General features: G+C 40.0%; 1 protein-coding gene across 7 annotated transcripts in view; it reads right to left on the bottom strand.

The window, feature by feature from the left end:
- Positions 1–24,877, bottom strand: part of LOC140471208 (spermatogenesis-associated serine-rich protein 2-like) — a 142,806-nt gene that overhangs the window by 42,084 nt on the left and 75,845 nt on the right. For all 7 annotated transcript variants that reach the window (XM_072567124.1, XM_072567123.1, XM_072567122.1 and 4 more), the window contains 3 exons: positions 21,857–22,127; positions 20,429–20,635; positions 10,179–10,314 (listed from right to left, as the gene is read on the bottom strand). In XM_072567124.1, the coding sequence (XP_072423225.1) occupies positions 10,179–10,314; positions 20,429–20,635; positions 21,857–22,127 (614 nt within the window). The remainder of the gene's footprint in view (positions 1–10,178; positions 10,315–20,428; positions 20,636–21,856; positions 22,128–24,877) is intronic.

The raw sequence follows: 24,877 nt of genomic DNA, 5'->3' as shown, positions 1-24,877 counted from the left end.
TGGGGATTAAACATTCAGAGATAATGTGACCCTTCAAAAGGATGGGCAGACAGCAAGGATGATGATATGGCTTTGTTAGTACAAGATGGAATCAGTACAGTAGCCAGAAATGATCTTTGATCGAATGATGTAGAATCCACATGGATGGAGGCAAGAACTAACAAGGAGAAGGCAACACTGGCGGAAGTAGTCTATAGGTCCCCCAACAGCGGCTTTCTATAGGACAGAGAATACATCAGGAGACAAATGAAGGCAGATAATACAAAAGGCAGTACATTAATCATAGATGACTTTAATCGTCATAGATTTGGAAAGTCAATTTGGCAGAGGTAGCCACAAGGAAGAAGTCAGAGAGCATGTGACGTAGCTTCCTAGAATGATACGCTGTGAATCCAACCAGTGGTCAGCCTATTTTGGATCTGCTAACGTATAGTGAGACAAGTTTAATAAATGATCTCAGAATAAGAGACCCCTGAAGGAACAGGTGACCATAACACTGTAGAATGTAGCAGTTTGAGAGGGAGAAACAACTGTGCTAAACTTGAATAAGGGTAATTACAAAGCAGTGAGAGGAGAACTGTCTGGAGTAGATGGAAAATCAGTATAGTCGAGAAGATGGTCAATGAACAATGGCAAACATTGAAAATAAATCATTTACGACTCACAACAAATATATCACAGTGAGCAAAAAGGATTCTAGGAAGGGAGTAAATAGACCATGGTTAATCTTTTTATATTTAGAGGGAGAGAGAGAGAGACAATAATGAACAAATATGTATTCATGACTTGGATGAGGGAAGTGCTTGTGCTATTGCAAAGTTTGCAGATAGCACAAAAATGGAAGGCAAGTGAATAGACTATCCTTTTACTGTCATGTGTTCTCAAGTACAGATGTACAGGAGTATAATGAAAAGTTTAGAGTATTGCCTCATATGGTGCCATCTTAAGTACCTAGGTACAAATCTTAGATACAAAAAGAGGAATAAAAAGAAAAGTAGTTGCATTACTTGACAGAAATAAGACATAGTTACAGTCATATAAACAAATTAGAACTCAACATTACATTGCAGTAGCCGAGCACAGGGGCTTCTACACATGGTCTGACCATCTACATCAGGCCCCAGTACAACAACCACCCCCACTCCGCTCCAAGCCTCCAGTCCACTCCACACCAGCTCTATGCTGCTCCATGGTATGTTTTCTCAAGGACTCAATGCCCCTTGCTGGCCTCCGCTCTGGGACTGCTTCCTCGCGGTTCCTCCATTCCCCTCCGGGTAAATCGAAGTCATGAGTTGAAACAAAAGCAGGGAGGAAAATAAAGAAACAAACAAAAACGAAAAGAAAAGAATGGGTGGTGAGGACATGGTGAGGATGACACGAGGCTGCAGAGGGATAGAGACAGGTTAAGTGGGTAAAAACTTGGCAATGGAAATATAATGTGGGAAAGCCCGAGGTTATGCACTTTGGGGACTGCAAGAAAAAAGGTATATATTATTTAATTGGGTAAATATTGCAGAAAGCTGCAGCAGAGGGTTTGGGGGAACCCTAGTGCATGTACCACAAAAATCACATCCAAGTTCAGTGGGTTATAGGGAAGGCAAATATAACATTGGGCTTTATTTCAAAAGGAAACTTGTATAAAAATAGAGACTTCTTGCTAAAATTATACAAGGCACTGGTCAGGTCACAACTGGAATGCTGTGATTAGTTCTTGGGCCCCTTATCCAAGAAAAGATATACTGGTACTGGGGAAAGTCCATCGAAGATTCACTAGATTTACACTGGGTATGGAAGGATTTTCTTATGAAGAGATATTGAGTAGGGCTTGTACTCATTGGTGTTTAGAAGAATGAAAAGAGGTCTTCCTGAAATACAAGATTCTTCAGGGGCTTGATAATATACTTGTGGAGAGGTAGTTTCCCTTTGAAAGGGTGTCTAGGATCAGACAGCATAATTTCAGAGTAAAGAGTCACACATTTACGACAGAGACGAGGAGGAATTTCTTCTCTCAGAGGAAGTGAATCTGTGGAATTCTATTCCACAGAGGGCTATTGAGAGTGGGTCACTAAGTATATTCAAATCTGAGATAAACAGATTCCTAATAATTAAGGAAAGCAAAGATTATTGAGATAAGGCAGAAAATTGGGGCCAAGGATTATCAGATTAGCCATGATCTCACTGAATGACAGAGCAGACTCGATGGGCTAAATGGTCTACTACGCTCCTATGTCCAATGGTCTTTACAGCATAGAATGACTAAAGTATTAAAAAAAGGGAAAAATTAAAGTACAAGAGAAAGCTAACTAGAAATGGTATGACTAACATTTCAAACATTGCTGTAAATTCAGGAAAGGGAAAGGAGCAAGAAACCCAGGAAAGTTGCAATCACTAGGGAAGTGGTACTGAACAAACTGTTAGAGCTGCAGGCTGACAAGTCCCTGGGCCCTGATGGACTTCCTCCTAAGGTTTCAAAAGTGGCTAGTTGGATAGTTGAATCAACAGTTTAATTTTCCAAAGTTTCCTGGATTCAGAAGAGGCTTTTTAAGATTGGAAAACCATGAATGTAACTCCTATATTTGAAAAGGAAGGCAGACAGAAAACAATAAACTACAGGTCACTTAGCTTAACATCCACCCTAGGGAAGATGTTAGAAATGGTTTTGTGATGGAAAATCCAATTTACAATCAATTTACTGGATTAAAGTATCAGCTATGATCGAATGGCAGAGCAGACTCAATAGGTTGAATGGTCTAATTCTGCTCCTATATCTTATGGTCTTTTAGTAATGTGCCGTAGAGGGGAGAAAAAAAAAAGAGGAACTGATGGATTTCAAGATGACAATTGACTTGGAGCTACATCAAAGGCAATTGCAAAAAAATAAGTGAACGGTGTAGGGGTGATAATACTGCCGTTGACGGAAGACTGGCGAATTAACAAAACAGAGACTAGCATTTTCTGGTTGGCAAGTGCAACTCTGTAATATGCAACTCTAATACACTGTAAAAATCAGTGCTTAAGCCTCAACTTTTTACAATTGATATACCTGGATGAAGGGACCAAAATCATGGTTGCTAAATTTGCTGATGATGCAAAGATAGGCAAGAAAGCAAGTTGTGAAGACACACAGATGCTTCAAAGGAATATAGAGATTAAGTGAGTGGGCAAGGATCTGACAAATGAGGTTTAATGTGGAAAAATGTGCAAAAATCATTTTTGGCAGAGAGAATAAAAAAAATCTAAATGGTGAGAGATTACAGAGCTCTGAGATGCAGGGGGATGTGGGTGCCCTGGTGTGCAAATCACAAAAGGCTAGAATGCAGGTACAGCAAAGCTAACAGAATGTTGTTTATTGTGAGGGAAATTGAAAGCAATTGTGAAAAAGAAGGCTATGCAAATTAAAAGGGTCTTAAAATAGGAGAGGAAGAGAATTTGTTTCTCTCTCAGACAGCTATTAAGTCTGGTACGCTCTTCCCCACAGAGCAGTGGAGGCAAAGTCATTGCCTATTTTTAAGGCTGAGTTAGCCAGGTTCTTGATTGATAGGAGAATCAAAGGAATAAGGACAGGTAGGAAAGAAGAGTTGAGGTCACAATCCGACATGTTGCAATCTTGTCAAATGGCAGAAGATTTGAGGGGCCAAATGACCAATTCCCAATTCTAATTTGTATGTTGAAACATGAATCACCAAAAACAAATGTACAGGTACAAAAGGTAATCAAAACATTAGCCTGAAATGGTGCTGGAATACAAAGCAGGGAAGTTATAGTTCACCGTACAGAGTCTTGACCAGACCCTACTATGCTACTGTATTTAGTTTTGCGCATTCATGGATATCTAGGCCTTCGAGAGAGAACTGTGCAGATTCATAGAATAATATAGAATGTTAAACAGTTAAATTATAAAGTCAGGTTACATTAATTTGGGAGCCAGGTTTTATAAAACATAACTGGTTCACCAATGCCCTTTCAGAAAGAAATGCTGTCAGTCCTTACCCAGTCTGTCTCAGGTATGACCTCAGTTGCATACCAACATAGTGGACTCTTAGCTACTATTTAAATTTGATGAGCAGCTGTTCAGTTATATCAGTATACTACCCAAAAAGGCCCATCATCTTCCCATGGTAACCAAGATTGGCAATAAACGCTGATCTTACCAGGAATGTTCACATCCAAGAATGAATTATATTTAAAAAGTTATTTAATCCCAATAGTTTTCCTTTCTCTCCTGGATCTAACTATTAAATTTAGTGCAAGAACACAGAACTGCAAATTAATTTTTATCCACATTTGCTCTCCTTGTCTTGATTCTTTATTTATTCTCCTTCTCCTTCAAAAGGAAGTACAAATGAGCTAATTACCTCAGATAGGCACATAACTAATTTAGAGTTAAAGCACTGATTTGATGAAATCAACCATAATGATTCGAAGAGAACAGGGAGTCCAATATCAAAATAAACTGACGTTTTTGAAATTTATTCATTATTTGCCCATACTAAATAAACAAATACTCTATTCAACATCACTGACATTACTCTTACATGTCTGGAAATATGTGCAGGCTTCTATTCATTTCTCTACATCCAACAAAAAAAATATTTTGTGTAATAGAAACTAAATATTTTTTCTAGACCAATGAAACATTTTCTTGATGCATCTTTTCTGTACAGCTGGTTTCTCCAGGCTTGGCACCTTATGCAACAAAAGGTATAGTCAAGGAGACAGAGATGTAAAGCACGGAAACAGACCCTTCAGTCCAACTCGTCCATGCCAACCAGCTATACTATATAAATCAAGTCCCATTTGCCGGTGTTTGGTCCATATCCCTCTAAAACTTTCCTATTCACTTTTCAAATGTTGTAAATGCCTCCACCACCTCCTCTGGCAGTTCATTCCATACACACACCACTCTTTGCATGAAAAGGATGCCCCTTAGGTCCCTTTTAAATTTCTCCTCTCACCTTAAACCTATGCCCTCTAGTTCTGGACTCCCCATGAGTGTGCAGAATTGCTTCCTAACATGGCTCCTGAATGTTTTGGCCCTAATTTTTAAGATGCCCCTCAGTTCCACAATTCCCCAATCAATAGAAATAATTTATCTTTATTTAACCTGTCTCTTCATGCTAATACCTTGAAGACTTTGATCAGATCACCGCATAACCTTCTGAATTCTAGAAAAAAAGCCTCAATTTATATAATCTCTCATAACTTAACCCCTAAATTTCAGGGATCATTCTTGTAAACCTATATCGTACTCGGTTAGCTTTCTTGATTGTGGTCTGCACCTGCTCATGAAATTTTACAGATCTGTACACCTGAAACGCCCAAATCTCTTTGGACATCCACTGTTTTTAACTTCATACAACCTCAGCCTTATCCTGAAGGAAACCAAACTTGAATCCCACCACTGTGCAAAAGTGTATGATGTTGCTCTAATGCAACTTGTAATTTTTCTTTGTTAAAATTCAGTAACAAAATACTAAGTAGTACCTCCAGTATGGCCCTACCCTTCTAATTAGTTTAAAGTTCAGTTTTCATGTAAATCACATGACATTTGAGGAATGGACTTTCTAAATCCTGTTGCTTAGCAATAAACAGGTGCAGATAACCACAAATTACAGGTAGGTTGAAGCGGAGTAAATGAACCCAGGTGGAAGGAGGGGTTACAATAACCTTTAAGTTTGATTAGACTAGATTCCCTACAGTGTGGAAACAGGCCCTTCAGCCCAACAAGTGCACACCGACCCTCTGAAGAGTAACCCACCCCCCTCTAACTAATGCACCTAACACTATGGACAATTTAGAATGGCCAATTCACCTGACCTGCACATTTTTGGACTGTGGGAAGAAACTGGAGCACCCGGAGGAAACCCACGAAGACACAGGGAGAATATGCAAGCTCCACACAGACAGTTGCCCAAGGCCGGAATCGAACCTGGGATTCTGGTGCTGAGAGGCAGCGGTGCTAACCACAGTGCTGCCCGTTGTAGAAGAAGGTTCCACAAAAGACAGATAAATCTGTAGTCCAGCACATTAAGCTTTTAAAAACATATGTAGACTTCAATCTTTGTGGAATTTTAGTGACTGAATTTTAGCAACTGAATTTTAGCTTTTGATTTTATTAATTATAATACTACCGAGTACAATTACTGCTTCTCTTTGTCCTAGAAATATAACCCCAGGCTACTGCTAAAAGTATATAATTTTTGCCGTTGTTCTGTAGATCTACATCATCAAAACTCTCAAAAGGTCCAAAAACTGCGCAGTGACTTGAAATCTGTGAAACACCACATTAGAAAGCCAAGAGATAAGCACTCGTCCAGCAAGTACTGCAATATCTGAGAATAAAATCCATTTTGTAAAAGTGACTCCAAGTGATTCAAATCCCTCATATTCATACTGTAGAATACAATATGATTCACAGCAAATTTTATTCCAAATAATCTGACCACCTTCATTTCTTATACAGTCAGAGTCCTACGGCATGGAACCAGGCCCTTTGGCCCAAATTGATCCATGCCGACCAAAATGTCCATCCACACTAATCCCATTTCCCTGGACTTGGGCCATATCCTTCTAAACCTTTCCTATCCATATACATAGGAACCTTGATTATCCAAAGGATGCGGGTGGGGAGTATTTATTTGGTTAATCGAATTCCGGATAATCGAATGCTGGATAACATAGTTTAGCCAAGCATTGGGACCTTGCGGTCTTGCCAGATAATCTGATATTTGGATAATCGAATGCCAGATAATCGAGGTTCCTCTGTATTTGCCCAAACACGTTTTAAGTGTTGTTAATGTACCTGCTTAACCTACTTCTGCTGGCAGTTCACTCCATATATACGTACCACCCTGCGTAAAAAAAGTTTCCTCTCAGGTTCACTTTGATTCTTTCCTCTAACCTTAAACTGATGCCCTCTAATCCTCAATTCCCCAACCTTGGGAAAAAGACTGAGTGCATTCACCCTATCCGTGCCTCTCATGATCTTATACACCTCGAGAAGGGCCTTCCTCAGTCTTCTACATTCTAAAGAAAAAAGTCCCAGCTTGTCCAATCTCTCCTTATAACTCAGACTGTTGAGTTCTGGCAACATCCTTGTAAATTTCTTCTAAACTCTTTCCAGTTGGTAGGTTAAACTGAAACTTCAAACTCAACCACAACAAATCACCACAAATATGACTTATCCTCATGTTCTCTATGACTACCATGAATTATGTCAAGTATTTTCTTAATGTCCATAAAATGAAGATTTGAGGGTAATAATTCACCTCTAAGTTACAGGGTCCTAAAATTACAAACAAAAATCACCATCTTATTGGTAATAATTTAACTTTTGCTGGTGTAGAAATTTCAATGACTTCAGTTAGGTGAAAAAGAAAATGATTACTTTGACCAATGCACCCTTTAAAATTGCCTCTGCACATAGGCTGTACTAGTTTGTTTTATAAAGTTTGCAAATAGGTACCACATTATAATAAAGTATTCTCTTAGTGCAGATTAACCTTAGTCACAGGATCCCAATGATTTTTGTAAGACTTTCTACCAAGTGTTTTATGGAACTCATGATGCAGGAAGTTCTGGGGTGTAACAGCCAATTCTGGACTGTATTTTTTTATTGTTTCACAGGACGGGACTATTGTTGACTAGGTCAGCATTTATTGATCATTCTTAATTGCCTTAAGAAAGTGGTCAGGCACATTCTAGAACCATTGCAGTCTATGGGGTAAAGGGATACCCAGAATGCTGTTAGAGAGGGAGCTCCAGTATTTTGACCCAGTGACACTGAAGGAACAGGCATGTATTTTTACGTCAATAAGGTGTGCAATTTAGACCAGAACCTGCAGGTGGTGGTGTTCCCACAGTCTGCAGCCCTTGTTCTTCTACATAGTACAGGTTTGGGTTTGAAAGGTGCTGTTGAAGGAGCACTGACGAGTTACTGTAAATGCTTTTTGTAGATGGTAAACACGGCTGCCATTGATGAAGGGAATAAATGCTTATGGTGTTGGATAGGGTGTCAACCAAATGGGCTGCTTTGTCCTAGATGGTCAAGCTTCTTGAGCATTGTTGGAGATGCGCTCATCCAGACAAGTGAGGCTTTTCCATCATACTCTTGTCCTCTATTTACGAGGCACAAGTCAAGTTTTGGGGAGTCAGGAGGGGAGTTAATTGCCATAGATTTCCCAGCCTTCGGACTCGCTCTTGTAACTCCAGTATTTATAGGACCGGTCCAGTTCAGTTTCTGACAACTGACACCCTTCAGCATGTTGATAATAGGAGATTGAGTAACGGTAATACCATTGAATGTCAGGGACAAGGATTGCTTCAGTACCTGAGGAGTTGCAAATGATGAACATATTGTACAATCAGTGAACATTCTGACCTTATGATGGAGCAAAGGTTATTGATAAAGCAGTTGAAGATGGTTGGGCTGAGGAAAGTACCCTGAGGAACTCCTGCAGTGATGTCCTGGAGTTAAAGTGACTGACCTCCAACAACCACAACCATCTTCTTTGTGCCAGGTAGCTATCAAATATATGCACTCTGAGTACAAGATCGGTGTTTGTTTTGATGGGAGATTCACTCAATCTGGCATTCTTAGAAAAAATATGATAAAAGACATTCACTGTGGTTCATCCTATTTTATGTCTTCATGGATTGGAGGATGTTGTGAAGAAATGGGCCAGGAGTGCTTGCTCCAATCACTTGCAGTATTGATGTAGCCATTTTTCCACAGATCATATTGTGTTGCTGGCAGATTTACCAGGAGATTTGCATTTGGGTAGTCACCAGAGTGATTGACTATGCATTAGGATATGGTGATAGACATGATATACAATAGGCTTGAAATGAGTCTCAAAAGGCATTGATTAGAAAAATGCAAGAACTAACAACAGCGATGCTTACGCACACATGTTTGAACAGCCATTATAATTTCAAAATGATAGAAGCACAAACATCACTGGGATAGAGATTTGGGGCATAATCCGTCTGAATACTTCAAATGTGGACTCTCCCAACAACTTTCCATATGATACGATAAGCTGGTGAATTTAAAGTTAGACTTGTAGATTCCTGTGAACAAGTCACCTTCCCTCTTGAAGAGTGCAAAATTAAATGTATGGCATCATAAACAACATTGCGGAAGGGTGGGGTGAGATGATCCGTTTTGCAGGGATAGTAATTTCTCAGTTTGAGGTAAGGAGTAGAATTGGACAACTGTATAGGGTTACAAATATTGAAAGGTTATAGAAGGTAGTTGCTGGAAGTGTTCCACAAGACAATTACACATACAGATTTTGACTTAATTGCACTTGTTGAAATTTGTTTACACTTCTATTAAAGATTATTATTTGTTATGGGTGCGGTCAGGCAACAGGATATGATTAAAGACACACAGTAGGAATGCAAGGGTTTGGTGACAAAATCAAGTTCCGTTTACAGTCATGTTGCCTGAAATATATCAATTGCACAGTGATTACACTTGCCCTAAACGGCTTGATCCTGCTCAGTAGTGACTTATCCTGCCTTGACCACTTCAATCTGCATTTAGGTAATATCTTAGACATATTTTCCAAATGATTCAGTGGAGTCATAAATATACGTAAAACAGACATCAACAAATCTTTGATGCAAAGCAAATCCAAAATGCTGAAACCTCCACCAAGATAATTATTTAAGAACAACATTTGGTATTGCCATCAGCAAGTATAATTGATAGATTAGTCATAATTCAGAAAAGGAACAATTCAGCAATCTCAGCCAAATAACCGTCAGGAACATAGAAGCCCAAATTATGTCCAAACAGAGCAATAAGCCTTACTGAATGCTTGAGACCTGCTCAATCATTTAAACATACTTCCTTGAAGTGTACTCCTCTTCGCCTCCTCAAGCATTCTACAATTATTACAGGAGAGTGCAATGACAATATAGCAATGTGCTCAACATGGAACATGTTTCTGACAGATAAGCCACAAACAAATCCAACTGCTTCCTAATTATGTCAAAAGGAGAATGAAGCATCTTAAAAAGGAGACAATTATTTAAAGGTGGATTATTGTCTACTCATTTAGTTTCATAATACATGTAAATTGTGATATCCTTTTCTTACTTCATCAATTTGCTCATTTGCAGCCTACAATAGATTATGAAGTGATATTTATTTTTGGTGAATGACCTACCAGTTCTGTAGTTCAGCAAATGCCAGCTTCATCTTCCTAATAGAAATGTCCATTTCCTCTTTAATAACTGCCCGGTACCTAGCTAGGGACACAGTACATCGTTGCAAGTCTTTTGCTGACTTCTCTATATTAGTACCTAGAGAAACAAACAAAAAAGGTGAAAGTAAATTGCTCGTCAATATACAGGCATATTGGAGGGAGTTGAACTTTAAACAAAGCAATTCCACCAACACAACTAAATGGGCCTGCAACCCGTTTGCATGAGAATCAGTGTTCTTGCAGCACAATCATATTGTGCTAAGATGAAAAAGAGAAAGCTCCCCAATTCATCAAAAAGATGACTGATACCACCATGAAACGACCTGCCCCACCTATAGATCGGCTTGAGGTTCTCCAATATACCACATTATTAGTTACAACATTTATGTTACAACTAGCCTTTTGCACCATCCCAAAGGTAACAGGACAAAGAGAAAAAAAGGGAAGAGAACAAAAATTTGTATTTATCTAGCACCTTTCAGGATATGGCAAGTGTTTTATAACTGGAAAGTACTTTTGAAGTGTAATCACTATTATAATGAGCGAAACACTGCAGTCAATTAAATCAGTAAACACCCATAAATATGAATGAGACAATGGAGCAGATGTTCTGTTTTAGTGATGTTGGCTGAGGGATAAATGCAGGTCAGAACACAATACCGGTACTGAGAAGTCCTCTGCTGCTCGTCAAATCATGTGTGAGGTTATTTGATGCCCAATTGAGGGCAGGTAGGGATCTTTATTTCACATCTCATCCAAAAGATAACCACCTCCAACAGTGTACCACCCCCTCAATTAAAAGGGATTAACAGTGTTAACATTTATTACTAGTAGAGACACAGGATGCTTTTTCAAGAAAGGAACTGGCCAGATTGCCTGAAGAGTTGTGATACATTTTTGGTGGCTTGTATGAGGTGGGTTCAACAAACATAAATAAAGCCCCAAATGGTGACTGAAAAACAATTGCACATTACAGTTGACTCTATTTTGGTGTTGAGGAACCTAGCCTTCAGGCTGTGCTACAATACTATATAATTGAGCCATTCTACAATTTAAATAGGTCACCGATTCTCAGGGGCCACAGGGCATGATGTTACATTGATCACCAGATGAATGTAATTGTGTATTAGCTGACATAACAGGATATAGATGGAAACAAGGATGTCTAAAGTTTGATCTCAGTGGCTACCGTGATGTACAGTGGGCTGGTTGAGGGAAAATGCCAGCTGGTACAGCTGATGATTGATTCTACAGACTCTCTACAACAAAAGGACATATGAGAGATGATTCTGTTGGTTCTACATACAAGAGCAACAGTACATAAATCTTCACTTTGGACAGTCTTTATGGATGTTTTGTCTTATGCATTCGTGAGGATCAGTAAATGATTGGCCACTTGACCAGCAGTAGTCACATACAGGACCAACTACCTGGCTACATATCTTCAATGCAGTAGGGGTAGTCTCTGCTGTGGAGCAAGCCATCTCCCAGAAAACCCATTGGTCTACGTGAAACTACATTATATTTAATCCGACATCATTAACAGATTAACTCCGTAAGTTTCTACAATACTGAAGATAAATGAAACCATATTGTTTAAACAATGAAGCACAAATATTATTGTTCTTCATTTATTTGCTGAAGAATTAACTATACATTGATTAAACAGGCAGATTTATGCTATTAGAGGCTTGTCAGCAGTTTACTGCACAGGACAGACAGGAAAAGGCATCCACGCTTGCGCTTACACCTACCTATTAGTTTGCAACTGTCTACACAGGAACACCAAGATCTAGACACAAGAACAGGACATGACACACAGATCTTACCACTGTGTTTGCAAAGCATAACTGTGTCACCTAGTTAAGATTTTGTGAAAAAGGTTTCCAAAAGAAAACAAACTTAAAAAGCAAGTGTAATTTTCATTAAAATGTTCCATTACAAAATTTATGTGGGACGTTAGGCCTAATTCCACATTTTAGATTAAACAAATTTGCTACATTTTGTCATGTTGCTCAGTAGATGCACAAAAGCAAAGCTCAAACAATTGTGCAACTGCAGAAGTACAGCATAGGGATTTTGTTACTTTTTTTTTGCTGCTGTAACCCCACAGGAGCTCTAGGACAGACCACCTTCTTCTGAGGCAGTCACCAGGGGCCAAGAGTGTCCTGCGTCCATTCCAATTCAATGTGTTCGGAAATGGCTGACATCTCCAGTACAAAATTGCACATTTAAAAAAAAATTCATTTGTGGGATGTGGGTATTGCTGGCTGGTTAACATTTATTGCCCATCCCTAGTTGCCCTCGAGAAGGTGGTGATGAGCTGCCGCCTTGAACTGCTGCATTCACCTTCTGTGGATTGACTCAGTGCCATTAGGAAGAGAATTCCAGGACTCTGGCCCAATGACAGTGAAGGAACGGCAGACATATTTCCAAGTAAGGATGCAGAGAGGCTTGGAGGGCAACTTACAGGGAGTAGTGCTTCCATGTATCTGCTGCCCTTGTCCTTCTAGATGAAAGTGGCCATGGGATGGAAAGTGCTGTTGAAGGATCTTTGATGAATTTCTGCAGTGCATCTTTAGATGGTACTGAGCGTTGGTGGTGGAGGGAATGGATACTTGTGGATGTGGTGCTTGGATGGTGTCAAGTTTGAGTGTTCAAGACAAGTGGGGAATATTCCGTCACACTCCTGCCTTGTGACTTGTAAATGGGGGACAGGCTTTGGGGAGTCAGGTGGTGAAATATGCGCTGCAATATTCCTAGTCTCTGACCTGCTCTCGTAGCTACTGTGCTTATGTGGAGAGTCCAATTGCATTTCTAGTTAATGGCAAAACCCAGGATATTGATGGGGGGAATTCAGTGATGTTAGCACTATTGAATGTCAAGGGGCGGTAGTTAGATAGTCTCTTACTGGTGATGGTCATTGCCTGGCATTTGTGTGGCGGGCATGTTACTGCCATATAGTTCTTAAAGTTGGGCTGTTTGGATGTTAGTGTGCTCTCTCTGACCTTCAACTCATCTCCAAAATGTTCCCTTGGTGGGCTTTGTGCCTTCGCTATTTTGGTCAGTCACAAGTAGATTCACGCATGAGTTAGCATGGATTTTTGATCTCTTTAGGGATGTATCTGGGAGGAGGAGCACATACTAGAGGACTTCAGGGACACTGTCTCCCTTCTTGAATATGGTATCATGTTGAACTTCAGGTAACTAAAGAGAAGTCTTCCTGGTATCTGCCACAAGAAAAATCATTGCATGGAACCCCCTGTCTCCCAGTGACTGAAGAGCTGCTTTCTGGGTTACAAAACAGTTTTCACCTGTCAAGAAACATCACAGATGTGATCTTCACTGGTGCAACAAATTCAAGTGCAAGGAATAGCATTCTCATGTTGTACATGACTACTTACTGATCCTGTGAAAGTCTTTGAATTGGTCAACACAATAACTTATGGGGTTCACAAATATCCATCATGGTACCTGCCACTAGCACAGCACAATAAAGTTGAAAATGCTTTCAGATGAGAAGCACTTTTGGCACAAATATATGACATCTCAAATCCCCACAGAAATATCACCACAGAAACATCCACAAAATCCTGTAAATCCATTGGCAGGATAGGCACTCAAAAGTGTTCTCTCGCAAACTAACATCAGCTTTGAGATACTGTCAATCAGCTCCAATGAGCAGGCCACAGTATCTGCATGCCTGAGACAAGGTCCTTAAAACAAGTTTCCTCCTCTAAGCCTGGTCACAAGTAAGTGGTTACCAGAAGGGTAGAGAAACAGTTCAAAGGACATCCCAAAAGACTTCCTGAAAAAAAAATGCAACATTCCCACGGATTTGTGGGAATCTCTTGCCCAGATTTCCCAAACTGGAAAAGCATCTGTGAAGGTGACAACCATTTCATGCATCTCCACCAGGTCCAGGTAAAGGCCAAGTGCAAACACACCACCTGTCTCTTCAAACTCCTTCTGCTCCATCTTTGGGAGTGTGTACAGACCCCAAGGTCTAGTCACCTCAGGACACAACTCTGGCGTGGAAGAAAGTCAATTTCATACTCAAGGGACTGCCGCACCCTTGTTATTTCCTGTGCAAAAGACAATGTTGGGTCTTGTCCAGTCTTCAGAACAGTCCAGCTATTCATCGCTGCAACTGAGCTCCTTGTAGCCCAGCCTCTTTTTCCAGGATTGAACTGGAAAGGAGTCTGATCTGGATAAATGCATTTTGGTACAACAAACAAGGGTAGAGGGCTTATACAATTAATGGGAGGGCCTTGGGTAGTGCTGTAGAACAGAGGGACCTTGGGGTGCAGGTACACAATTCTTTGAAGTTTGTGTCACATATAGACAGGATGATTAAAAAAGCATTTGGCACGCTTGCCTTTATTGCGGGGTCCTTTTAGTGTAGGAATTGGGACATTACATTGAGGTTGTACAGGACATCCTTGAAGCCTCTTCTGGAATACTGTGTCCAGTTCTGGTTGCCCAATTATAGGAAGGATATTATTAATCTCGAGAGTATCAGAAGAGATTTACTAGGATGCTGCCAGATATGGAAGGTTTGAAATATAAAGAAAGGCTAGATAGGCCGAGACTTTTTTCATTGGAGCATAGGAGGTTGAGAGGCGACCTGATAGAAGTTTATAAAACAATGACAGGTATAGGCAGAGTTAGTGATAGTTGTCTTTTCCTTAGGATTGGGGATTTCAAGACTGGAGGCACATTTCTAAGGTGAGAGGAGAAAGATTTAAAAAAGAAAAGGGTGGTTAGCCCAGCAGCATCTCTACTTTCTGTGTAGACTGAGGAGAGGAAAGCTCACCTCCCACCCCTCATTCTACAGAGGATTCATTGAGAGTACCCTAAGCTGCTGCACCACCGCTTGGTTTAGGAATTGCACCGTCTCAGACCGTAAAGACTATACAACAGGTAGTGAGGACAGCTGCGAAGATCATTGGGGTCTCTCTTCCCTCCATGACAGACATTTACATCACACTGCAAGCGAAAGGCTAAGAGCATTGTGGAAGACCCCACATACCCTTCACTCAAACTCTTCTCCCTCCTGCCATCTGGCAGAAGATACCGGAGCATTCCATCTCTCATGGCCAGACTGTGCAACAGTTTCTTCCCCCAAGCCATCAGACTCCTTAACACTGTACGATTGGAATCTTTTCCATTAGAAAGCCTTTGCATGACTTTGAATTACTGCTAGAACAATGTCTATTAATTATCATTCTTTTATTACACTGTAATTTGCATGTTTTGCACTTTATATGATCATGTAGCTTGTGCTGTCCATGTGGCACTGTGGTCCTGGAGCAACACTGTCTTGTTTTTAAGTGTATCAGTTGTATATGGTAGAAGTGACAAATAAAAGCTTCTCTCTCTCTGTCTAGTGTGTGGAATGAACTTCCTGGGGAAGTGGTGGATGTGGGTACAACTGCAACGTTTAAAAGGCACTTGGACAAGTACATGAATAGGAAAGGCTTGGAGGATATGGTCCAGGAGCAGGCAGATGGAACTAGTTTAGTTCAGCATGGACTGGTTGGATCAAAGGGTCTGTTTCCATGCTGTATGACTCCGTGAGAATGTTCCCTGCTCAAACTGCCTTGAAGACCATAGCAGAGCTTCTTCAGTGTATGGATAGGTGGCCATTCTTTATCCTCTACCCTGCTGGAGAGGATGTCTGCCTGTCAAGCTGTTCGAAAATTTCCACCTTGTTCTTCAGAGTGGTTGACAAATTCAATGGTGGAACCTCCCATTTCCCAGTGATGCCCACTTTTCGCTTTCCACAATTTCCTAATCATGGTATCGATTTCACATTGTCTTCACCTTTATCATAGTTTCACAGAGAAATCCTGATGTCGACTCATGGCTTGCCCATGATTTAATGCTGCAGTAAGATCTAACTCCACTCCACATGTTTCACAATCACATGACAGGCTTGAGTTACCAATCTAGAACTGCTAATCATCGACATCCTTCTGTTGGATTTCCTATTCTGCCTTTGGGAATGGTTGACAACTTTAAAACAACCAGAGTTTTGGGTTATTGAAATTTGACTCATCACAACTTCACTGTTTTATTTCATATGACACTGGAGGCTTTTTGTGTCTTTTTACAGAACTGTTTAGCTTTCTATGGCAGAAAGACTCTGGAGGTGGCAGTTAGGTTTTGATGGAAATCCTCAGGGCACAAGTAGGGCATATGATAGAAATAGGCATCCATACAGGATTGTTTTGCCAGTACATTACTTAAGCCATGGTCTCATATAACACTGTTGTGATAACAGTAGTTGAATAATTTTACTTGGCAGCTTACTGGTCCAATGATTTTAAATAATTTTAAGTCCGGCAATTTCACACCCTACAAAACCTGTACAGCATGCACAGTTCCTCAGAGTTAGGAACACTACACAATGTCAACCAAGTGCAGGATTCAGATGGGATCTATTTGCCAACATTCAAGGAGACTAACATAAAATAGATTCTGGCTAAGTTAAAGAAAACCAAATATAGATATTTACAGCAAAATCATTTTCTTGGAAGTCGAACAAATAAAATTAAAATTATGCAAACCTTACTGATAGCATTTTCAAAAAATGGTATGTTGTGAGATGACAAATCTTTACAATTACTCAATTTACAAATCAATCATTTTTTTTGAAAATTGAAAAGTGCATAGTATCAAAATGCACCCAGGCACCAATGCGGTTAAGCTAGCTTCCATAGAAGATCTTAGTTACAATTTGTTTTAGGCATTAGAAAGGATATGAAGCTAGAAGGCAGTCTAAATTTCGTGAGCAATTAGTTACACATTTTGACACAATAGGTCATGTGCATGTCAGTAAGACACGATCTTGGCAGACTTTTAGTTCTTTGTTTAACCCACTTCTTGCCCATCATGAATATAACTGTGTACAAATTAGGGGCAGTAGGCCACTTGACCCTTTGAGCGTGCTCTGCCATTTGACAGGATCATAGCTGATCTCCACTTCAACTTTCTGGTGAGTCAGAATCCATCAGGATAAACAGGAGTGTGAAGGCTATCTACCTCAACCTTAAAAATATTCAATGATCCCAGCCCCCACTGCTCTCTGGGGAGGAATTCCACAGACCTCAGAGAAAGAAAATTCTACTCGTCACGACCTAAAAGGCATTACCCTTTATTTTTAAAGCTATGTTCCCTCAGGTCTGGCCCCTCTCAAGGAGAAACATCGGAAACAAAAAAAGAAAATTCTCATCCATCTTAGAAAGGAGACCGCTCATTCTTAAACGAGGTTTGCTAGTTTTAGCCTCCCCTCAAGAAGAAACAGCTCCTCTGCATCCACCTTGTCAAGCCTCTTCAGGATCTTACACGTTTCAATAAAATCAACACTCATTCTTCCAAATTCCAATGGAAACATGTTGAACAATGTCACATGAGGAAATCTCAATCTCAGAAATCAAAGGAGCCTTCTCTGTACTTCTTCCAATGCAATTATATCATTCTTTAAATAATGAGACTAAAATTGTAAACAGTACTCTCGATGTGGCATACGCAACTATATAATTGAGGTAAGATTTTCATAAGATAATGTCACAGTTGAAACAGCCAAGCACATGAAACATTTAACTTCTTTCACGTTGTCTCTGAAAAGCTTTGCATTTAACACATGGCTAGAAAGATAACCACACAGCACAACTTGAACTGGGGCATTGCAACTTGCAGCATGCTAAATTTATGTGAATTTAGATTCTGATTTGTAGATTCCCAATCAGATACTCGAGGTTGTTCTTACTAGGGCAGCCTCTTGATTAAATACAAGCTGCTCTTGGCCATTTTCCACCTATTCATTCCACATGCAGAGGGAAAAAGTGAGGACTGCAGATGCTGGAAAGCAGAGTTGATGAAAATCACAGCAGGTTGGGCAGCATCCAACAAGCAGGAGAATCGATGTTTCGGACATAAGCTCTTCATCATCAGGAATGAGCCTGAAGAATGCTCATTCCTGATGGAGGACTGATGCCTGAAACATCGATTCACCTGCCCCTCAGATGCTGCCTGATCCACATGCAGAGATCTGGAAGTGTAGCTGAAATTCAACGGAAATACAAACTGAACAATACCTGCCTTTAAACTGATATGACTTGTGTGGCTGGTTTTAATGTACACCAATTTAACTGAAGACCGTTAACTCATCAAGTCTCCTCCAATTGTACCTTCCAGCCAGTGATCTATACCACGAAAGACAAGGACAGCAGATACACAGGGCACCACCACCTGCAAGTTTCACTCTGAGCCACACACTATCCTGACTTACAACTATAATACTATTCCTTCACTGTTGCTGGGTCAAAATCCTGGAATTCCCTTCTTGGTAACACTGTGGGATACCTAAATCCTCAAGGATTGCAATAGCTCAAGGTGACAACTCATCACCACCCTCTTTGGGCCAATTACACATGGACAATAAATGCTGGCCTTGAAGAAGTATATAAAACAAACACCCAATTAAGCCATAGACTGGCCACAAAGCATTTCCCAACTGTGCCATTTACAGTACCATCAATAAGAATCTGAAAAAAAGGGGTGTGGACAATCTAAAACCATTGTATTGTGGATCTGGATTCATAGCACAAAATAATTCACCAAGTTAAATTCTCAAAAGCCAGAAGGACAACTGTCAAAGGAAAGTTCACACTGGTGCAAGTATGAATTAATGCACCTTCTTCTATCAGAAAAGGAAAGATTTAATCTCCAGCTGAGCCATGCTCAATCCTACCTGGAAACTCCCATAGCAATAATGTGACAAAACAATAATGTCCCATTATTCAACACTGGCACCCTTCATCATTATGCCAACAAAACAAACCACTAAGGAAAATATGAAAATAAAAAAAAGAGCACAATGTGGCAATGCAATTTTGTGAAATACCATTCTACCTGCACGTGATACGTTCCTATCTGCAGTCACGTTCATTGCAAGGAGTTGCAAATCGTGGTCTAAAACAAAAGCTTAAAAAATTGTTCTTGGTTAAAAAAAAGGATTTTTAAAAAATCAGATGGCACGGCATACTAGGGGTACTCTTGCTTCTTTCATAGTTAAAAGCACATGCTATTGCGACTGTTACAACTTAAAATTTTGCACCAATGTAATACAGAATACCAGATGTGAAGCATCACACACCAACTCAGCATATATGGATAATTCTATCCATGACAGTGTTGTTACTTGGATCACTCACCATTTGCATGCAAATGGTGAAGCAGTTTGCCTTTACTTGGGAAATATGCCTAGCTTGCTGATATCATAGTACAACATCTCCAAGCCTTTGGTGCCCTGCAAAACTAGGCCAATTTCACAAAGCATGATACACAGTTTCCCAGGTAGACAGTTGTACCCCCTACCATATGGAGAAAAATATGGAAGAAGAGTGAGGGATCAGGAAATTATACTTTAAACTGGAGCAGGTGCAGTAAGATTTAGAACGATGATACCACAACTGCGAGGATTTTCCCCTCATGAAAACATGAAGGGAGAATGCTGATGGGTGACCGAAGAAGAGTTTTTTTTTGAGAAAATGAAAAGTTTTGATAAAGTGGATACAGAGTGTGTGTTTCCTTGTGGGGAAGAGGAAGTCTAGGGGCCATCAATATAAATCACCAAGAAATCTAATAGGGAACTCAGAGGAAACCTCTTCACTTGGGAAGTGGGAACGAGGGGAGGCAGTGGCCTAGTGGTATTATCGCTGGACTGTTAATCCAGAGACCCAGGTAATGTTCTGGGGACCTGGGATTCAAATCCTGACCTAGCCAGAGACGCTCACATCCCATGAATTAATTAAAAAAACCTCAATACCACAGGGAGCAGCTGAGGCAAATATTACAGAGAAACTTAAGGGAAGGTTAGTTAAGCACTAAGCAAGAAAGGGAACAGAGGGCTATGATGATTGAACTAAATGAGAAAAGACAGGAGAAAACTCAAATGGAACATAAACATTTGACTGGTTGGGACAAACATACCACATCGCATGCATTTCTAGATAAATGATCTCACTACCCAGTACTGTCGCACAACTTTGCTCAAGCAAGAGTTAATGTAAGTAATATCACACCCAACATCAAACTGGACCATGGACATGGGTAAAATATGTTTTCCTCAAATCAGTCTATATGCTTGAACATGGATAAAATGTATTTTAAAATACAGAAATCATTTTGTAAATACCCCTTACCTATTTTTTTATTCTTAGATGAAATAAATCCACCATCATCTGGCATGACTAGGGAAAGGGAGGTAGAGGTTTGTGATCCTGGAGGAGCTCGTGACCTAGACTTTGCTGTATTCTTTTGTTGATATGTTTTAGTAGAATGAGAGCTATGGAAGTGGCGGGGTTGGAATTTTGATTCTGCTTTACACTTTTCATCTTCTGTTACAGATTCTGAAAAAGTATTGGTTAAGTGTCAGAATGAATATTGTCGGTAAAAGCTCACAACATTTCCCCCATGCCAAACATTTTTAGCTTCAGGATAACATGAGGTGTTCAGATTTCCAATATTGTCTCAGTATTTTATTTGTGTCTAAAGCTCAAAATTCAAGGAGGCAGACTTCATGACTTCAGCTACAGGTTAAGCAAACATCAGGACTTGAAGTAGCCTGTCACAGATTCATAGAACACTTGTTTTAAAATAAGTAGCTAAAATGAATTTCAGCCCCAAAGTAACTCAAATCTGTACAATAGTGGTTCACTAATAAGGATATTTTCTCTATATAAAAAGGAGAAAACTCTGATGTGGCAACAATCTGAATTCCAAGCAGACAACATATTCAGGCATTTTACACTTATATACAGTATTGGCAAAAATATTTAACCAGTAACATGCTATATACTACAACAACTTGGATAATAGATGACTGCAGAGTTTTATGGTGATAATTCATTCAAAGGGCTATGAAAAAACAAGCAAAATTCAGGTAGTTATAAATGCTGGCAAGACCTCAAGATTGAATGAATACTTTAAATTCACTGACAACATCCGTTATTTTTATATTGCATGTGTCTAAACAGTTTAAAAATGTCAATTCCTGATTTATATACTGTTGTCATGATAATATTAAGAACTTTTAGTACAATATTTCAGTAAAATTAATAATAGAGGACTTGAAGATCAATAATAATCACAAAGCTAGTACTAGAATGACAGCAGAACATTTGGAGTTAAACTAGAATGGCATACACTAAACGTAAAGACCAAGATGAAATTCACAAGTTACTTTGAGGTCCTATGAGGCAATGTGTTATTACCCAAGTTTCTCCATTGCATTAACTCTGTGGAAGTCAAACCAACTGTTACTATACATGTCATACACAGAACTAATAAAATTGCTGTTTTCCTATCACTTGTGAGGCTCAGGTGGTTGAAGTACTTGAGACAGTGTCTGTGTTATTATCAAATTTCAGTGTCATATATAGCCAAGTTTACAAAATATGGAACAGATCTTCCCCTTTAGCTTGGATTACAGAACAATTCATCCCATTCTGAAATACAAATCCACATTTTTACAAATATTTGGGAGATTATGTACGTATGATTAAAAACAGAAAATATGAGTATTCAAAGATTTTTAAAATCAAATCAGAACTAAGTTTAGATACACTTACCCATTATACTATCGCTATCAGGAGTCATCAATTCCGAATCTTCCAGCTCTTGGGCATCCACGGAAAGGGCATCTAACTGTTCACTAAGAGAATCTACTGATTCATCATTTACAGATCCGTTGACATGATAACTGTTTACTTCGTCCTTCTCCCAAGAAGTTGTAGACAGTTCACCAGAATTGACAGCACATTTGTTGTCTGCATTTGTAGACTGCAGTTGCTCTGGTTCTGTTTTTACTTCTGCCTTTGGTTTAATCTTCTTCTTTTTGTTCTATGTGTTTTTAAACAAACAGATGCATAAACATTTGCTTTTAATGATTTCAAATTAGGATTTTTATTTTCTTCCAAAGTCATCATGTTTCTCCAGCAATTTCTGCTTTTGTTACTTCAAATGTTTCTTGGTTGTGTAGGGGGCAGATGCAAGACAAGATCTATTTACACAACCTTAACTTACACCCATCTATATATACTAACACACAAATCTCAAAGCAGTCTTGCAAAGGTTCATCTCAATCACAACATTGTGTACGTTACCATTCCACACAGGTGTCAAATGACTATTCAGCTTGGAGGAAGATTGTGCTGTAGAAGTCTGAGAGTTGTGAACAGATCACTTTGCAGAACACATCCCTTTATCAGAGATCTGAACACAAATTAAATTCCTTCAAATGAAGGAAAAACCTTGGTCCTTGCTGGATATGAACCTCAACTTCAAAAAGGTAACAGGTCTTCACTAATTCCATTAGATTTAAATCCTCAAATTCGTGCTGGAATTTAATACTCATTAGAACACTGACATTCACTAAGCAGTTAATGCAGTGCAAGATGTACAATTTAGATTTACAATACCCAGGGGCCAGATTCAACAGAAAACAAATTTCCCTACAATTTGCAAAGCAACTGAAAGCCAGGTGTGTATGAAATTTTCAGCAACTGTCTTCTGATGGAAATTTGAGAGATATAGGTTTCCAGCTACTGCGTCTTAAGGGACCAACATTCAATCCCAAATACGCTATTGTATAAGAGACACTCAGGTCAACACAACCACAGACTGCCACGGAGAAGCTGGCTGGAGAAAGCTTTGGAGCAAGTGGCTTGACTATTCATTAACAATTTACCAGTAGATGAAGCACACCTCAAGATGCCACATACTGTACTTAACAAAATTGACTTATAAGCATTTTATGTCAACTTTATACAGTTATGTACTTTTACAAATTTTATGAATGAAGTACATCTTTAGAAAAAAGGAGAACAAAGAAAAGTCAAGCTTATTTGTGAGTAGTATCAGATGGATGACACGAACAAATGTGAATTTAGTAGTAAAAGATGAAAAGCAAATTCTAGGGTGTCAGGTGAGGGTGATGAAACAAAGTACTATGGTGGATTAGCACTCTACACTTTCATCTTCCAAGGCCTGTGCTCGAATCTAATCCACAAAAATGGAAATAGACTCTTTGCTCTAGCTAACTCGAAGGTCCTATTTAAACAAATGAACCAGGATGGACTCAATCCAGTATCTAGTTTCCCCAAGTCCACAGCATAAAGCCTCCTCCTGAGACAGAGACAGAGAGACAGAGAGACACAGAGAGAGAAAGACAGAGAGACAGAGACAGAGAGAGAGAGAGAGACAGAGAGAGAGAGACAGAGACAGAGACAGAGACAGAGACAGAGACAGAGACAGAGACAGAGACAGAGACAGAGAGAGAGAGACAGAGACAGAGACAGAGAGAGAGACAGAGACAGAGAGAGAGACAGAGAGACAGAGAGACAGAGAGAGAGAGAGACAGAGAGACAGAGAGAGAGAGAGACAGAGAGAGAGAGTGACAGAGAGAGTGACAGAGAGAGTGACAGAGAGAGTGACAGAGAGAGAGAGTGTGTGTGTGTGTGTGTGTGTGTGTGTGTGTGTGTGTGTGCGCGCGCGCGTGTGTGTGCGTGTGCGTGCGCGCATGAGAGTGTGAGAATTAGCATCTGTACAAAAATATACCTGACGCAGGTAAATGAAATTTACATGTATTTTAATTTAAACTTACTGATCAGATTGTTGTAAGCGTGGGTAATATCTGCATCTGTGAAACTAGGTTTGCTTTAGAATCACAAGAATAAATTTCTGGGAAGCTTGGATGTAACACTTTTCACAAACTCTTTCAAGGACAGACTGGTGAACATCAAGCAGGCACAGCTCATTAAGGGAATTGAAATTCCGAGCATTCTCACCTACCCCGATAACCTTTTACCTCCTTGATGAACAAGAATCTATATACCTCTACCTTAAGATGTTTAAGGGGGGATCCAAGATGGCAGCGACTCTGCAAGTCTGAGTCTATAGTGCTCCTCCCAAGACTTGGGCAAAGTGAGCCACCTGCCTCCACCACACTCACCAAATCATTTAAAATAGTTTTTACTCAATTTAATTAGTTGCTCAGTACTAAATTTAAACAGTCTAGTCTCCTGTAAAAATGACTAGGGGGAAGGGAGCCCGCAGTTCTCAGCAAGCAGGAACCCCTCCCCCACCCTCCCCAGCTGCAGCAGAGGCGTCCGCAGCCGCCCCGGAGGACTTACCTACGGTGGCGAGCCTCGTGGAAATAATCTCTAAACTCGATGCGAAGATCGATGCCTTTATTGAAGGGTCCCAAAGCAGATGCAATTCACTCTCGGCCGCGCTACAAAAGCACGGCCGGGACATCGAGGAAATCGAACGCCAAGTCGGAGGGGCAGAGCTAAAGGCCACAACGTCCAAGACCATAGCAGGATCGGCCGTGGATCGGGTCCGGACTCTTGAACAGCAAGTCTGGACCTTAGAATCACATTGATGACCTCGAAAATCGAGGTAGTTGAAAAAACATTTGTTTGCTGGGCCTTCCTGAATGGAAGCTTACAGCGTTTCTCGAACAGTGGCTTCCACAGCTGTTAAATCTGGAGGCTGGATCAGGCCAGGTAAGGGTGGAATGGGCCTACAAGGAGAGGCAGATGCTCTTGGAAGCTTCCAGAAATCTGGGGAAAGATCCCCAAGCCATGATT

Source organism: Chiloscyllium punctatum, chromosome X (assembly GCF_047496795.1).
Source record: "Chiloscyllium punctatum isolate Juve2018m chromosome X, sChiPun1.3, whole genome shotgun sequence".
Classification (NCBI taxonomy): Eukaryota; Metazoa; Chordata; class Chondrichthyes; order Orectolobiformes; family Hemiscylliidae; genus Chiloscyllium; species Chiloscyllium punctatum.
The sequence above is the reverse complement of the archived record's forward strand: the minus strand, read 5'-3'. Positions and strand labels throughout refer to the sequence as shown.